The sequence below is a fragment of the Molothrus ater genome, chromosome 10 (genome assembly GCF_012460135.2).
Source record: "Molothrus ater isolate BHLD 08-10-18 breed brown headed cowbird chromosome 10, BPBGC_Mater_1.1, whole genome shotgun sequence".
Lineage (NCBI taxonomy): Eukaryota > Metazoa > Chordata > Aves > Passeriformes > Icteridae > Molothrus > Molothrus ater.
The window spans coordinates 6902855-6920488 of NC_050487.2; the positions used below are offsets into that span (position 1 = coordinate 6902855).

The window sequence follows — 17634 nt, forward strand, 5'->3', positions numbered from 1 at the left end:
GGTTAGTTCCTCCTGCATGTTTTGGCTTCTAGATTTGGTCCTTGACATCTATGTTCTCTTCCTGTTCTCACAGCCTTTGACAACCTAAACAATTTGTTTTCTGGCTAACAGTCCACAGTTGTGTCTCTGCATTGCTCTGTGCCCACTCTGCATTCCTTAATAGCTTTTTGACATGTTGGTTTGAGGCTCTGTATATAACCCTCAGGTTTGGAATTTTTCTGGTTGGTTTCCCCCTCTCTTTGTAACTGGCTGGCTAGTTTGTAACTGTTGCTTGGCCACCTGGAGTTTCCTTCTACACTTTCTCTTAGTGTAAGGTTTTCTTTTTTCTTCCAGGACCTGGGAGTGACAAAAGTGGGTCACATGAAGAGGATACTGCACGGGATCAAGGAGCTGAGCCGGAGTACTCCTGTCAGCGAGGCTTAGCCTCTGTTTTCACAGCCTGTGTCTACCATTCTCCCTAACTGCACAGCAGTCACCTCACAAAGCAGATGTGCTCACAACTATCTCTGCTGAACAGCCAAAGTTTAGCTGTTCAGAGCTCATATCAACCAAGCATGGTGCTACTTTTTTCCTGTGGGGTATGGCTGCATCCATTGGAGAGGCGCTTCCTCTGTGGTTGGCAGAGCCTCCTGGAGAGAACTCACTCGCTGTTTGAAGAGCCATGTCCTGTGTCATGGGAAGTTCTGGTTCCAGGGACAGTGCAGGACTCCTGAGAACTGCAACGCAGATACCTTTACTGGATAACTTCATCACAGTAGAATCATTCAGGGCAAAAGATGTATCGGCCAGTCTTAATTCAGGAGCATCTGACAGTCTCTTCAGACCCAAAGCTTTCCTGCTCATCTGTGCGTCACACCTGTATTTAGCATATTTAAGTGGGACAAAGCCTCTCCTTTCATCTTACTGTTCCCTTTTTAATGCATCTGTAGTTGTGTGTAATTTGCATCTGAAATTCGAAACCAGTGCAGACCTCTTCCAGTGAATATCAAGTGATTCTCATTCACTCATGCTTTTGCAACAAACAGTGCATGTGCTTCAGACAGGATTTGCACCAGTTGGCAGGGCCTTCTGCTGGGCCTGCTCTCTTCTACCAGCCAGGGGCAATGGTACAACCTTTAAGTTTTCACAAAAAATGTGCTGCTGAGTCATCATGGACAATTGTTCAGAAATTCCTGGCAGTAAGAAAAGAAAATTCTGGAGAGCAGAATAGTTGCAGGAGATCAGCTCTGACATTCCTTCTTCTGAATTCATCTTTGGGAGACCAGGTAAAAGGGAGAGTAGAGCTAATGAGCTGTTTGTGCTGCACAAGAAGGGAGGTATAGGACAACTTGCTTCATCCTGGGGGAGGGAGTAGCATGACTGGCAGTGACCAGGTGTAGCTCCCTGCCTGTTCAGTACCACTTCTGTGGCCACAGACATGAGAGCTGTTTCTTTACTTCAGCTTGCAGTGAAGAAAACTATTTCTGTCACAAAATACGAGATTTAAGTCTAGTACTTGCATCTGTTCACCTGTCTAGGTCTCAGTAGCTTTTCCACCTTGCTTCTGTTTCTTGCTGCCTTGCTTCTTCACTCCAGGGTGATACAAAAGATTAGAGTAGCTCAATTCTCCTGGGCTGTACCCCTAAAAGATTCCTTATGCTGTCAAACACTGGGGCTTCTGTAAGAGCACTGAGAGGAGGAGGATTGTTACCAAGCAAATGAGCCTTATAATGAAAACTGGAATATGTTGATAAATTGCCTTTGGTACCAGCAACAGTGGAGCATGGAAAAATTAGTGCCTCTGAATCAGAGTTTCTAGATTGCTGACCTCAGTTGGTTGGCTGTTAAAGCCCAAGACCAGCATGCATAGTTATATCACCATCTTTGTCACTGCAAAGGGAATTTGGCAACAGTCAGTGCTGTAAAACTTGAGAGACAGCAGAAATATTTAATTACTCTGTTATTTTCTGTATATTTATTTAATATTTTTTTATTATTACAGAGCGGCATCTGTCTGACTATGGCTGCAGACAGAAAAGCCCCCATGCACAGCAGCATAAAAGATAATTTGCTGAGGACATCATTCTTTTTTTACTTTTTTAAGTAAAGGATTTTAAAGTAAGGATTTTTATCAAATTGATATCACTTCTCTAGTCTAATAACAATCAGTCAAGTTAGTTTATGTAAAGATTTGTCACCTTATAAAGGCTCTGGGCTGATTTCATTTCAGCTGGGCAAACTCCATTGAATTCCCTAGTATTGCACCAAGGGTTATTCTGACTCTGTCTTTTCTAACCAGACACATTTACCCATGTGTCTTCTCCCAGCCTGGCGAGTGACAGGGCTTGTGTTAAAACTCATGAGAAGGTAAAAGAAGACTAAACATGCTTGATCCAGCTAAAAACACTTACAGTATAAATACGGAGGGGCCTGAGCAGGAAATATGTCCAGCCTTGCCCTGAATGTATTTCTCCCATTTATATGTTGGCAATTGCTTCCATAGCTGTAGTTGTTATTTATCAGTACAGACTCCCTCTAACTATATTGAATTCCTGAGGTATCAGGTAAGTAAGAATTGCAAGCATACTGTATTGTCCCACTTGCTTGTTGAGGCACAGAGCAGCATCTGGATGAAAATGAGAAGTCTCAGGAGAGCCCCAGGATGCAGCCATCACCAGTGGTGGTGTGCAGTGACCTCATAGTGTGTGCATCCCACTGTCTATCCCAGAATTGTATGTTTCTGGGACGTCCATGTGCCTTCCAGGAGAGTGCAGCAGGGCGTGAGGCAGGAGATAACTCCAGATAAGAGGTGAGATCTGTGTTTGTTCTATATGCAGTGAAGGAGCTGTTCTGTCAACTTTCCCCAGCAGCCTCGTGGTTAAAGATGCATAAACAATAAGCTCTTGCCTTGCATAGTCCTTGAGGAATTAAATTCTTGCTTCCATAGAAAGAGCTCCTCTCTACTCTTCCTGCCTAGAGCAACAGAAGAATCCAAAGAATTTCTACATTCAGGTGTGTTCCTTAATTCATGCCATATCTATCAAGACCTGATGGCCATTAGCCATTTACATGAGTGATGAGGCTTGCACAGATGCATCTTCATTTCTTTTGCTTTTTTGATCTGTGTGTCAATGCCTTGAGATCCTTTTTGTGCACATGCACATCTGTCAATGGGTTAACAGCCACTATATTCCTGTCTTACTTATCAGAGGCAGGAAGGGAGTTCTTCCTTCTTCTAAGATCTAGAAAACAGGATCCACGTTTAACCTGAGTGCCTTTGGGTATTTATTAAGGTTTAGATCTAAGAAACCCCAATGGGTTGTAGTTCTGTATGTCTCACTGGGAACAGTGCAGATTTCTGTTGGCAAGATTTTTGTGAATAGATGAAGACAATTTGTGTTGAACATCAGTGAGCTCTATCTGCAAAGTAGGGAGCCAGGTAGAACTCCTGGCTACTGCCTATTCTGAGTTTCTCTTCTGACATCTGATAATTTTTTGTGGGAGAAAAACTCAGGAACGACAGTTAGTAAAAAATATGCTGCTTTGCCAAAAAGAGACTGCCCAGCAGTCTCAGGAGCACCAGCCTGAGAGAAGCTAGAACTGCACCTATCTCACAGGTGTTTAGTCCCTGAAGAAACACTGCTCCTGTGAAAGCCATACAGCACCTTCTGTTCACATCCCTCGCCCTGGCAGTGGCTGCAGTGAGCTGGGCACGGGGTTTCTTCTGCTTGGAAGAGGCTTCAGTCCCTTTTCTCACATCACCATCCTGGCACCATCCTGGATATTTAATGGCAGATTCTGGGGGATGCTGGTTTGGGCTAAGTGAGAAATTGTGTGCAGTGGAGACTGGAGGGAGGTTGGGCTGATGGCAGTGCCCTGCCCTGGGCTGCCCTCGGGAGGGCTGGTACAGCCTCTCTTCTGTACCTTGCAGGATGTCAGCAGGAGCCAGCACAGTGGCCAAGGGGAGCTGTGCTGCTGGGTGCCTGGAGGTGCTGGCCTGGCACCTGGGAGCCTCCAGCTCTGTTGAGGCCTTCTGTGTCAGTGCTAAATCTGCTTCTGCCCCCAAATCATATGGAAAGCTTCAATCATTGTTTTAGTGTTATTTAAAAACGTGCGTAATAGCGATGTGATTTATAAAACAGACTGTTTACAAGACATATTTTGTATCTTAAGATGTGTGTACTGTAAAAAAAAGGAAAGTATGAAAAATGATGTTTTTCTACAACTGTCAGCAGTGACTGCATGTCTGTATCATTGTCCACCGACCGTTGTTCCTCAGGGGTGTCCCCACCATTCCTGCAATCCTGTCAAAAGCATCGGGAAGCAAGTGAATCCCTGTACAGTCTTGGGAAGAAGGTTTTGTGCCTTAAGAATGGGACCTGTTTCCCTCCTATTTATTTTGTTAATTTATACAGTGATTACCATGGAAATGTCTCTTGGAGGTTTTTTTGTACATAGTTTACTTGTTGTAAATATGTTTTTCTTGTATATAAAGTAAACACGTTTCCGAGCTTCCAGTAAGGATTCTCTGTTGCTGATTTTATTGTGAGAGGGCTGCTGTGCCCATCAGCTGGGAACCAGCTAATAAAAACCTGTGCTGTGATTGAATGGTTTTATCCTGGCTTGCATCAGAAGTTCAGAGCTTTTCCTTAGAGAGGAGTGAAATGGTAAATGTAAACGTTGTAGGCTAATTTTGTAGCATTTTTTGTGTTGGTTTAAATGGCATGGAGTTGAAGACATCAGTTTAATTTTTTTAGATATGTCTTGTAGTGAACAAATGATGTTTTAAATGTGGTGCTTCTACTGGTGCTCATCTGATCAAAGCTCTGCTGGCAGCAAACCCACAGCTCAATGGGAACACTGTCAGACTCAGCAGGGCTGTGTTGGTTACCCCTCCTCAGGTGCTGTTCCTGGCCATGGTGCTGCAGTGCCAGGATGAGATGGGAACAGTTGTTCTCTCCTCCACCTGGGCCTCTGTGTATTCCATTTATTGCAATATGTACAGTGACTGGAATAAGTGAAAATGGATTTACAAAAATGTGGGAGAAGTGAGTTTTCTCATGAAATGTAGGAACTGAGTGTTATAAATGACACCTGTAAACTTGAAACAAAAAAATTTGGCGTGTTTGGGTGAGCAGTTCATAGAGTGGATTGTGACAAGCTTTCTCTTCCGTCTGTAGAGATTGGTGTGTTCATAAGATGCTGATAGGAAACTTCCAGCAGATTTATTTAAATTGACAGGATGGTTGTAGAGTTCCACAGTACTGTCACAAAGTGGGTGGAAAGTAAGTTACAATGGTCATGAATATTTTCTATGTGAAAAACATCTTTGTACGTGATAATTAAACAGAAGTATGGAGGGAATAGCGTATTGAACAGGAATATCATTCTGATGTTATGTACTCTTGTTTGATGAAAATGGTAACATTTTCATTTTACCATTTTTCATTGGTTACCTGGAGCCAGAATAAGGAGAAAATAAGAACTACTGTGTTTATTCACACATGCATCATTCCTGAGTGTCAGGCTCTGCTTTAAGTGGCACTACAGAAAAAATGCAAAGAAGGCATCAGCAGAGACAGAAGATACTCTTACTCCTCTGATACAGGTTAATTAATTTTGGTCTTTTTTTTAATAATGTGGCAGAAGCTAATAGCAAAAAACTTACTGCTCCACTCAGTGTGTCCGAGGACTCCTGGGTGCACAGGTGGTTTGCATAAAGATGCCATATCTTCAACATCATCTTCAGCATCTTCAACCCTGCAAAGGGTCATTACTCATTGGAAGGGGCTGCCCAGGGAGGTTTGGAGTTCCCCTTACTGGAGGTGTTCAAGGAATGACTGGATGTGGCACTCAGTGCTCTGGGCTGGGTGGCAAGGTGAGGATTTGGTCACAGGTTAGGCTCAATGGACTTGGAAGTTTTTTCCAACCTGAGTGATTCTGGAATTCTGCACAGCTCACAGAGGTGCCACTGCAGAGAACTTGGACATGCTGGTTCCTACTACTTCCAATGCAAGAAAATTTTTGAAAAGGATTGGGGGTTTTCTCTAAATGCTTAGTATTCAGAATTCAGTAGAATACTTTGTTCTGATGAGAGCTAACCCAGCACACCAGAAGATGCAATATGCTGGTACAAGCATCTGGTATCTGCTTAGGGCTGTCAGTGGGGGTTAGTTCCCTTTGCTATTTTGTGATGGAAGCTTTGATGAGAAAGTGAAATGAGAGGACTCTTAAAAATTGCAGTATGTGTCTCTTTTGGGTGATTGTGTGCTGTGAGAAGAGGGCAGGATCTCTCAAGAGACCACAGTACTGGGTATGTACACTTGCAAATTATATATAACCATTTCTACTCACCAGAGAATTAAAAGAGAAAATGGTTTGAGAAAGGTAGAGTGGGTGCCTCAGCTGTTTTACTTTTCCCCTGTATGCAGGTAAATGGTCAAGCTCTCCCTGAGCACTGTTTGTTTAACAACTAAAAAGAAAGCACTTCATGTCACTCCAAAGAGTAAATATCTGAAGTTATGGATTAACTAAGTTCCAGCAGAGCTCCTGGAGGAAGAACAGATCACGCTGATTCCCACTGAATAAAGCAGTAAGTGCTTCAAAAGTATTGTATCCTTTGAGATTTCTAAGTACAGCTTCCTTTAATGGAGCATGAAGCTTGTTAAAAATGTTCAGTGACAAGGGGAGGGTGTCAAGACAGGCCAGAAGTTTTCTGCTGGTGTATTAAAGGGAATGAGCAAACCGGTCTGGAGGGGCCCTAGTGAACAGCCACTCCAGAGCTGGAGTCAGAGACAGGGCACAGCAGAGCATTCAGCAGAGATGTAGCTTTCTGAAAAGCCAGTGAGCGAGCTGGCTGAGCTGGATGGGTGGGAACTGTCTGCAGCAGGGTCTTGTGTTACTCAGCAATGTGCTCTTCTTGACACCTGCCCTCTCCTCCTCAGGTGACTCCTGCTGCAGGATGTGGAAGCTCCTCACTGTGGGGCTGCTGCTGGCTGCCTGCTCTTCCTGGGGCTGCTGCACCTCAAGTAAGCATTCTTTTGAGAGATGGCCTTCAACCTTTCCCAGTAGCTGCAGTTTCATTTCCTGCTCCTCTGTTAGTCAGAGGGAGTGGCTGGAATCATTCTCATTATGGGGGTTTGACTTCTTTAGCAGAGGTTGACAGACAGTGCTGGGGCCATGGCAGCTGCCTGGTCAGAACCCTGCTGAGCGCCATGAGATGTCAGAGTACCACAGGGCAGAGGCTGGAGCTTGCAGCACAGCACAGACAGCACATGGTGTCTAGGGCAGCCTCTCTTGCTGTACTGGAGAGAGGCTCTTCCTCTCATAAGTGTCCTTTGGGAAGCACCACTGCGAGTTTTCAGCCAGCTCTTTTCTCTGCTTCTGCTCTCACCTTCTTGCTTGCAGTATTTTACAGCAGTAAAGATGCAAACCGAGTCCTGAGAATCCAGAAGAGGTCAAATACTTTTCTGGAGGAGCTCAAGCCAGGCTCTGTGGAGCGTGAGTGTATTGAAGAGCGCTGTGACTTTGAGGAAGCCAGTGAGATATTTGAAACCAAGGAAGAAACAGTAAGTTGGTTAGTTTTTAAGGATAAGATAACTTAGTCAGTCAATGATTTTCTTAAAATATTGCGATCTAGGGCACAGGAGATCATGCTGTCAGTACTGAACATGGATCTTTCCTGACTCCTCAGGTGTAGGCATGGTTTTCAGTGTCACTGTGTTACAGTGATTGTCAAGTTACCCCTCTATGGCCACAAAGCTTGGCTACTCAAGAATGTCCCACCTGACCCACCTGGTGAGGTTTGGGTCCTAGACAGTTAATTCCAATCCTTGCTTGACCCCACTGGCTATTCTTGCTGCTTCTGAGTTTCTCCCAGTCCTTTCAGTCTTTCCCCTTTGTTGTCCATTCGTCAGTCCTGGCTGCTTTTCAGTGTATCTCCCAAGTCTCCCAGTTATGCCTGACAAACCTTTCTCTTATCACTACGTTGTTTCTCTCCTTCTCCAAACTCCTATTTTGAATTGGACACTATGTTTACTGTCTGCTGATTCCTGGCCCTTTCTACACTCAATTGTTGTGTTGGATTGTACTCCCTGTTGCTGTTTTTAGCAGAGTAGGCTCAAAGCATAGGATTAACCAGTCCTTGCTGTTCCTCAGGTCCCAGAGAAGAGAGGGACTGTCCTTAGAATGCCCAAGTTTTGTCTAACTGGGCTCAAATGAGCTCAGGTGACTTACCTGGCAGTAAGTGCCAAGAAAATAGCCTGCAAGCAGAGCAGGGGAGTCTGTGCTTAGTGCAGGCAGTACAGGGGGCTCACTGGCTGCTTTTCTTGGTATGTAGTGCCAGTCACTGCACTGCCAAGAAGAATGAGACTGATGTTACTGACCCAAGTGCTGTGTCCTGTTGGCCAAGACCATGAAACACTTAAAATCCCTCACTTGTGAAAAATGGTTTTCTTGCTGTAATACAAGTTTTATTTCTCCACAGCTAAATTTTTGGAGCAAGTATGTAGGTAAGTAAAGACTTTCCTAATCACTTCTCTGTGTTTCCTCAGGAGTTACTAGTACTCAGCCTTCCTCCTGCCATATGTCATATACTGATTCAAATTCTCATTCTCTCTCATAAGGATTGTGCAGAGGATGTTTTCCTGTTCTATGATACAAGCAGTCTTCCAAAAACACTTGAGGTGCACCTGTACCTATCATCAGTCATCTTCCCAGAGTTAAGGAATTGGTGAAAAATGCTTTGACACTCTAACCATGCCTGACGTGGTCCAGCAGTAACCTGCTGCTGTCCTGCCTGCTTCAGGCTTTACTCTTTGCTCCCCTTCTGCCCACTCCACTCACTCTGCAGATGTAATTGAGAACCCAAACAGATGACCCTGCCTCTGGCCAAGTGCCACAGAGGTTTCACCATTAAGTGCCAGGAACATGGCTGATACTTGGGGGTCTGGGGAGGGTCTGTTCGTGTTGATGTTTGATCTGTGAGCTCTGTATGGTTCAGCAACTGAGTTTCCCTACCTCTGTTTCAGATGGAGATCAGTGTAAACCAAATCCTTGTTCCAATGGGATCTGCAAGGACGCTATTGGAAAATTTTCCTGCATCTGTAACAAAGGCTGGGAGGGGGTTTTGTGCAGTTATGGTAACACTGCATTTAATCCACTATAAAATAACATCCTTTGTGACAGGGATCTCTCTGTGATAGGATGGACACTTCAGTTAATGCATGGCATATTCTTTCTTTACTACTTTCTTTACTAATGCGGTTTCTCTCTTGCTTCTTGGTGTAGTAAGAGGTTTATCTGTGCTTATCTAAAGCAAAATTAACTTTGTATTGCCATAGGATAATTTTAAAGGTTTGAGATATCTAAATTTTGGACAATATTGGAAATAATCTGTGAAGCAGGGGTTTACTTTAGAATTGGGGATTATGGTGGGGTTTTTAAATACAGGGGAAAACCCAATCCACTGTGAATATTTTATTACTGTAACAGTTCCTTCCTTGGACAAAAGCTGCATAGAATATTTAGGGATGAGCTTTGTATGTCATGTATCATCAACAGCTTTCACTGTGGGACTTGGCACATAGTGACAGGGCATTTTCTGTTCTCCAGTCTGCAGTAATCTGTTTCCTCCATCTCCCCACTCCCTGATTCTGGACCTAGGTCTGTTTGCTGTCTAGAGGCCTGAGTGTCATTGAAGCCCACAGCTGTCATTCCAAATCCATTGACAGCTGTTACCCACTTGAAGCACGATGTCACTTTGCCCCCTTGCCTTTCTGTGACTCTGACTTCCCAACTCCACGTCTCTCTTGCTGTTTGTTTTTCCCACAGAGGTCAAATACAGCAACTGTTCCACGGACAATGGGGGCTGTGAACATTTCTGCAGGGAGGACCCTGCTGAGCAGCATCGCTTGTGCAGCTGTGCATCGGGGTATCAGCTCAAGGATGACCACACCACGTGTGAGCCTGTAGGTAAGAGCAGGGTGTTTGTAGTCCAGCTTTGGCAGAGGATTATTCAGACTGATGTAAAAGAGTTTTAGGGGAGATTTGTCTGCAGTGCACTTTGTACTCATTTTCAAAACATCTATTCCATGAAGAGTAACTCTGCGTGCATTTCCCAGCTCCATACCTACTTTATGGCCATTTATCCATGTTTGTCTCAGGGAGACATAAAGGGGAATCAGGAGACTGCCTCCTCTGCCAAGCTGAGGGACTTCCATGAAGCCTCTGAACAATATTGCCTAGATTAGACAGAGGAAATGCTCTAAAAAGAGGATTGGGTGACCTGGGCTTTGCTAGTGAGTTCTCTGCCTCTTCTGCAGTGGAGTTCCCCTGTGGAAGAGTGAAGTCAGACTACGTTGAAGCCAAAGCAGACTTCAATATTCGGCTCATTAATGGAACAGTTGGAAGAAGGGGAGGCAGCCCTTGGCAGGTAAGGAGAAAGGGATTCTTTGCCACAAATAGCTCAGGCTCTACCTGAACTGCTCTGCCTCCCTCTCTGCCCCAGAAAGGCTCTTGCCTTGTTACTGATGGTGTCATATGAAGTTAAGATTCCCTTTGCTTTTTCAAAAGTATCCCAAAGGTTGGAGTAGCAGGAAAAAATAATTTAGTATCTGTGAGGATTCTTGACCTTGTTCTTGTTGCCAAATTTTTGAACTTACTGTGCCAACACTGCCAAGAGAGAGGATGGTGATGGCACTCACAGCAACTGCTCTGTTGTTCCAACCTGGAGAACTCATGTGTGATGTGTGCTTCAGCTCCTGCAACAGCCTTCCAGTGGGAGGTGATCTTCCTACCCTTTCTTATAAGTCTTGTCTGCCATAAATTTAAGTTAGCAGACTTCATCAGCAAAATATGCCATGGCAGGTTGGCTTATCACAAAGAAAAGGGAGACCTCACAGGTCTTACCATGGAACTAATGAATGCAAATAATTAGGGCCTGGTTCCCTTTGATATTAAAGGGCCTTTTACACCACAGCATGAGAGCTGCAGCCTGAGATGATGCAGGTATCTGGTGTGGGACACACCCCTCATTTGTGCCCTGTATTTCAAAGCTTTTAGTACAAAGTGCTTCTTTGCAGTGACCAGCATCACCCCAAGCTGATTTGGATGAAGCCAGCCCTCATTCAGGAAGGACATTGAAAACTTTTTTGTAGGTATTTCACAGAGACTCTATTTATAGGGCTTTTGTTCCCCTGTAGAGCTTTGGCTTCAGTGAATATGACATGCTTTGGTGCTTGCTAAGTCTGGGCATTTGGCAGCACCCAAGAAGAATGAGTACAGTATTCTGTGAGCTGTGCTCCATGCAGTGTCACACCTCCCTTGTCTTGTTTCAGATTATGCTGCAAAATACCAAAGGGATGTTTCTGTGTGGGGGTGTTCTCATCCATCCAGCTTGGGTCCTAACAGCAGCACACTGCCTTGAGGAACACAAGGGGTTCAAAGTTAAACTTGGTATGGAAAATCACCTGTCCCTGTGTTTTTTAAATATAACTGTTTATTTCCTAACATTTATTATCTCAGGGAAAAGACTGGCAAGTTCTGAAGACAAAAGTCCTTGGCTGTAGGAGTGGTCTGTCTAGGCGCTATTTAATATGCACTTTAGCTTAAAACAAAGTTTAGTAAAAATCTGATTTCATTTCAGCTATTTGAACCTTACTCTGATGTCTACTGAGCACTGCTGCTGGTCTGTAAAGTAGAAAGTCTTGGTCTCTTCTGCCTGTGTTTTTCTGGTGATGAAAATATTTAAGACCATCCCAATACTGAAAAAAGTCTTGATCCCAGAAGGAGAATGTCACAGGATCTCTTTCTGCTTTTTCATGTATTTAAACACTATTACTTAAGAATGTTTCACTGGAGAGGTGCTGCAGAATGGCAACACTGCCTTTATCTGCTCTGCTGCCCTGGAGCACAAGAAAATGTCGCTATGTCAAGTAAGTGCTTCTGCTGAATTAACAGACAAAGATAATTAGTGTTTCATTCACACTTCGATTTTTTTTAATAATATTTTCTATCTAGCATTGGTGCTGAGGCATAACAGTTCAACTGCTTGCTTTCCATTTAGTGAAAGGATAGATTATTCCCAGTATTTGTGGAGTCCTGCCAATATATTGTCTGTGTATAGAGCCTTAAAAATAGATGTCTGTGTGCATGTTCCATACACAGTGTGGATGTGCAGATGCTAGAGAGCACAGACAATAAGTTTATGTACATCCAACATAAAGAAGGAATTGAAAAGTGTGTGATGTAGCCTTGGGTCCCTCAGTGCCAGAATATTCACCTTTTCACAGAGACATCTGTCACCACAAAAGCAGTTCTCATCAGAAAAACCCGGAGACATCTGTGAGCGACAAGGAGAGTTTTGGGTGAAGACATTGCCCTGTGCATGGGGACAGCCAGGAAAGTGTTGCTACTGAGCCTGCACAGGTGCTACTCAACCTGTGTCTGTCAGGCTGGGATACCCCACACCCTTCTGGACTTGTCTCACTGCAGCTTGCCATCCACAGGAGCAAAACTGGAGGGGAAACCTGCATCTCAGTTTACAGTCAGCTTGGAGAGAAGTCTTGTAGCAACCCTAATGTGGCTTTTTAGTGTCTGAAATAGAAAGTTAGTTCTCCAAGTAGCTGAAGTTTTGGAAGATGGATTTGAGAATAAAACAATACTCCTGTTTGTGGCTCTTGTTCCTGCATCACCAGCCTAAGAGAATCCAGAAGTGTGTTCAGAACTCCAAGAAGATAGAACAGAGAGGTGGATGTAATGATTAAATTCAAAATCATGTTTCTGCCTTCACAGAATATTTTTGTGCCAGCAGCAAGATTATGATGGTCCTTATTGTGTAGCAGGAACTCGATGCATTTCCACAACCTCTGGTTTCAGTACCTCCAGGTGTACATCCAGGATTTTGGAATTTAAAACTCTGGGGGTGGATAACCCACCAGAAGTCAAAGGGTGTCCCCTGGAGGTGAGGGAGTCTGTCACTGCAGTGCAGAAGGTGTCACCCACTGTTTGGTGGGTGCCTCAGGATGGAGACAGCTGGTGTACAGAGTGTGGGGCCCCACAGCAGGCGTGTTCCTGCACAGCCACTCTGCCCCCTCAGAGGAGATGGTCTGACAGTGCTTGAGTCCAGAGTTATTTCTGAGGCCTAAAGCAGAGTTTGTATCTGTGAAGGCAGGAATAAAGCCCTGCCAGCCAGCCCCCAGCCACAGTGGATTCAGGCTGCCTCAGGGTGCTGTGAACACAGTCACTGCAAAGAGATTGTGATGGGAGAAAAAAACTGATTTGTGATTGTTGACTCAATACTAGCAAATCCATCAGGGGCTGGTGCCACTCAGTACAAGACATCAGAGCAGGTTCAGCTGTCTGCTCCAGCCACATGTGAACTGTCCATTTGTCTGTCTGCAGAGGAGCAAGAAGAGAGACTCAGGTGGTCTGGAAGACCAAGATCCAAAGCTGAGTTTAAGAGATCTTTTGAGAATATTTCTGTAACTACTGTGTCTTGTAAGTCCCTATGCTTGGAGATGCTCCTTACAGAAAAAAACTTACAAGACCTCATTGGCAGCCTGCCAGAAAACCTAGCTCTGCCTTTCCTATTGCAATGTATCACAAATGCCTTCTTGCATTTTTGGCCCTTTTCATCATAGGTTCTTGCTTGCTGTTTCATAACTGCTTGGCCCATGAAGTAGCCATGATCATGTCGCACAAATAGCAACTGAGGAGTCTTAAGCAGTGAAAAATTCCTTAAAATACAGATGTAAGATTTCAGAAAGGAATAATCTTACCCATCAGTCAACTTTATCTTACAAATGCTGACATTCAGCCATTCAGGCCCTGGCTATGCAGTGTAAAGCTCATGTCCTGTTGTAAATGTCCCGTTTTGTGGTGTGCTTGCTTTCCCAGCTTTGAATGCTGGCTCCGAGGAGCTTGTTTTCCTCCTGACTCACATTGCACAAGTGTTCTGAAAGATGAACACCACAGGGCAATTTGATTTCTCAGCTGATGACCAGAGCTCTAAAGCTCTATAGGTATTCATGATTTCCGTAAATATGAAAAGTTTAGAGATTTGTCCATCTGTTAAGAGCACTGTTAACTTATGACATAAACAGTTGTATTACAAGAGAAGTAAAAACATGGAGTGCAGTCCTAACACCCGGTCTAATCCAGATGCTTTGGTCTTCACAGTAAAGGAAGCTTTGACAGCATCTGCCATCTTGTTTGCTCTTCCAGGTAAATTCCGTTTCCGTCCTGAGGCAGATGAGCAAACCATTCGGATTGATAAATGGGTGACCCACGAAAATTACACCAAGATGACCTCAGATAATGACATAGCCATGCTGCACTTGGCTGAGCATGTGATGTATTACAAATACGCGCTCCCCATCTGCCTCCCCACCCGCAACCTGGCGGAGCAGGAGCTGATGAGGAGCGGGAAGCAGGCGGTGGTGACGGGCTGGGGCACCATGAGCGAGCGTAACCACACCTACTCCGCTTCCCTCAGGTACATCCAGATCCCCATTGTGCCCCGCAACGAGTGCGCCCAGGCCATGAGCTCCCAGATCTCTGACAACATGCTGTGTGCTGGGAGCCCGGGAGACAGGAAAGACTCCTGCCGTGGGGACAGCGGGGGCCCTATGTTCACTAGATACAAGGATACTTGGTTTTTGGTAGGGCTGGTGAGCTGGGGTGAAGGCTGTGGAAGAAAGGAGAAATTTGGAGTCTACACCAAAGTTAGTCAGTACCTTGAGTGGATCCAGCACCACATAGATACGTCAGCTCCTTTGAAGGGTTAATTGTGATCCAGAGTCGGGAGTGTTGTGACTCTGTCTTAGTGACAGTATGCACTATAATGTACTGTCACATCTTCAGTATTAAATATTGAGTATGTGTTAACCTTGTGTGCTGTTTTCCTTGGTATCTATTTTTTTTCCTACTTTTTTTTCTCGTTTACATTGGTTTGTTGCAGGTTATGTTGTTTATTTGTGGCATGGTCCTACTTTGGCCTTACAGGCAAGAAAATATCCTCTGTTAGCTGAGATGCTGTACATACAGCATTGTAGAAAATAGGGTTGTCCATGGTCAGACAACTCCATCTTCGAAGTAAAAATGTCAGTTGTGTTAAATGTCTGAAGTGGTTGGGGTGGAGACAGGAGGGAACACAGAAAAGTGTTTTGCCAATAACCCTAGAGATGCAGTTCTGTCATTTCAGCTGTACTGCAAGGTATTACCCACAGTAACTCTTTCGGTTTGCTCGGTATTTGTATAATTTTTCTTTCAACCCAGTGAAATTTTTATTACATTATTACTACCTCCAGTTCTTCACACCTTACTCCAGTGTTCACAGATTGTTGATTCAGCAGCATATTTGGATCAGTGAAGAACTTCAGTCTGCTCTTGTGACAAGATTGTTAAACAAAAACCTCCCAGGTATATTGAAATTTTATTAGAGTTTGAAAGAAATTTAATATGATATCAGCAAGGAGGCTTAATACCTCTTAAATTTGTTCCCTCGGAAGCTGCCTCTGTGTTTATTACCCAAGTGAGGATTTTGAGTCATGCACTGAAGAAGTAGCAGTCTAGCCAAGGGCTTCTGTGTCACTTGCTGGCTCTGTCTCTCTCCTCTCCTGCTCTTTTTGCCTTGAGACAGGATTTAGGGATGGACAAATTAAGAATAATGCTTTGAACAGCAGCCTTCCCAGCAGGCATGCACTGGGAAGAGGGAACCTGTAACACTGACTTGCACAAATGTGTTCAAAGCCAGTAAAACACAGGACTAAGTAGAAATTGTAATGTTGGAGTGGCAGTGGCTGTGACAGGGCAGAATTTGCCTGCCTGTGAATCCTCCTGCACCCAGCTCTGCATATTTCAGCAGAGGTTTACAGAGCAGCTTGTCTATTTTCCAAATGGGTTGGTCTTACCTCCTGAAAGGTGATGGAATGTCAGAAATCTGTTCTCAAAATTTCCATATTTTCCCGAATAGATTTGTTGTAAAAGGTAACTTTTATTACTGAAGGCTATTTTTAAGACCTTTTGATTCTCTTTCTAGTGTACCTGTGTATATGTGTGGAAACACACATGCAATTTTCTTTTGATTTTGGTTTTCTAGTGTGTTTCATAGAATCCAGGTTGTCTCTCCTCTGTCAATATTTGTGAAGAGTTAATGATCAACCTCTTGACCTCATGGCTGTTCCTGGTGTACATCCAAATCTCTTTTCTGTCTTCCTCTAAAAAATGAAGAAAAAAGTGAGTATAATTGCATGGTTCTGTGTAGATGAACTCACTCTGGATCCTGTGTTTTTGAAAACACACTGCAGGAAGCAGAGGGGTATGTGCTGCTGAATCCTGGTAAATCATTCAGTGTGGGATGGTAATGCCAAGAAATCCCAACTTCTGTCTTGCACCTGTACGTGGTGGTTGGTGCCTGGCTGGGCTTGGTGTGGATGATTTTACTTGCCAAGCCCATCAGGAACTGCCCAGTGGCTGCTGGGACTGCTGGAGCTCCTGGCTGGTTGTGCATCTGCCCTTGGCACGAGAGCCAGCACAGGAGGGACTGGGCTGTGGCTGGGAGTGGCACCTGCTCCTCTGGAGTCTGGCCCCTGCACTCCTGTGCTCCCCATGGCTTTTCCACAGGGACTCTGGCTCAGACCCTGTGCCACAGCCTGGGCTGGCTCAGCCTCTGCCTGTGGGGATTCCTGCTGGGCTGGCTTGGAGAAACAAAGGACATGAGGTCAGAATGAACTGGGGAGATTCTGATTTCTTTGTCCCTGCTCTTGTCCTCTTGCTTCTACTTCATCTTTGTTGCTGGCTGCTTTCATGACAACAGACTAATTTGATTCTTCTTTTCCCTCTGAAGCACAGAGGGCACAGTTAGACAGACAGAGCTGGAACATGGTGATGTTGGGGAAAAGGAGACTTTAAAGGATGCTTTTGGACAGAGTGTGTGCACAAAGGGTGACGCTGGACAAATGGGGATGGCAGGAGATGTTTTCAGCTGGAACAAAACACTGGTGGGCTCTGTGACCCACAAGCCACTGTGGGACAGTGCTGCAGTGTAGAAAGTAATCTTACCCCTAAGGAGTTGCAGCTGGGCCAATTATCAAAGATTAGGAACAGGCCTGACTTTAACAGGCCACAGCTGTAACCAATGAGAAGAAGAGTGCTATAAAAGAGTGGGGGTGGCTGGTTGAAGAGGGCACTGGAGTCAGGTGGCTGCTTTGTGAAGAAGAAAGAGTCAGTGCTCTGAAGAGCTGCCCATGAGAAACACCAAGAAGGTATGAATGAAACCTTTGTGATTAGGAGATAACAGTATGGAGCCCCTGCAATGAGATGACAGCACTGCAGGACAAGAGCTGGCTGTCCCTGAACACCCTGAGGCCCTGGAGGAGACAGCCAGGCCTGGCAGGGCCAGGGTCCTGCAGGGCAGAATGAGACCACAACACCTGCAGCCAGGCAGGAAGGAAATGGGGGAAATGTAACAGGGCAAAAACAGTGATGGGAGGGCTCTGGCCAGAAGGGAACAGGGGCTGTTCAACCTGGGACTGGGGAGGTGGTTTGGAAATGCCTCAGCCCACCCCTCAAACCACCCAGACAAACATCAGCTCTCTTTGGAGCTCTACGACTCCAAGGTAACAGGAGGAGCACTGTGTCATCGTGGACTTTGCC

At 44.8% G+C, this 17634-nt stretch overlaps 2 protein-coding genes across 2 annotated transcripts in view; both read left to right on the forward strand.

Moving 5' to 3' along the window:
• DGKD (diacylglycerol kinase delta) overlaps positions 1-4587 on the forward strand; it is a 58462-nt gene extending 53875 nt beyond the window's left edge. The window contains 1 exon segment of the mRNA XM_036388494.2: positions 334-4587. Coding sequence (XP_036244387.2) covers positions 334-423 — 90 coding nt within the window. The 3' untranslated portion in view covers positions 424-4587.
• On the forward strand, positions 1186-14865 carry PROC (protein C, inactivator of coagulation factors Va and VIIIa). The gene is made up of 10 exons (XM_054515929.1): positions 1186-1265; positions 6411-6571; positions 6924-7007; positions 7387-7547; positions 8465-8489; positions 9009-9119; positions 9811-9951; positions 10302-10411; positions 11316-11433; positions 14203-14865. Exons 3-10 carry the CDS (start codon positions 6941-6943, stop codon positions 14763-14765), a joined length of 1296 nt encoding a protein of 431 aa, XP_054371904.1. The 5' UTR covers positions 1186-1265; positions 6411-6571; positions 6924-6940; the 3' UTR covers positions 14766-14865.
• The last annotated feature ends 2769 nt before the right edge of the window (positions 14866-17634 follow it).

What these genes read in the sequence shown, in the direction of transcription:
- PROC (XM_054515929.1), top strand. Translation starts at nt 6,941, where the DNA reads ATGTGGAAGCTCCTCACTGTGGGGCTGCTGCTGGCTGCCTGCTCTTCC. An exon ending in TTTTTGGAGCAAGTATGTAG is followed by an intron (nt 8,490 to 9,008) that starts GTAAGTAAAGAC and finishes CCTCTGTTTCAG; the next exon opens with ATGGAGATCAGTGTAAACCA. An exon ending in GGGGGTTTTGTGCAGTTATG is followed by an intron (nt 9,120 to 9,810) that starts GTAACACTGCAT and finishes TTTTTCCCACAG; the next exon opens with AGGTCAAATACAGCAACTGT.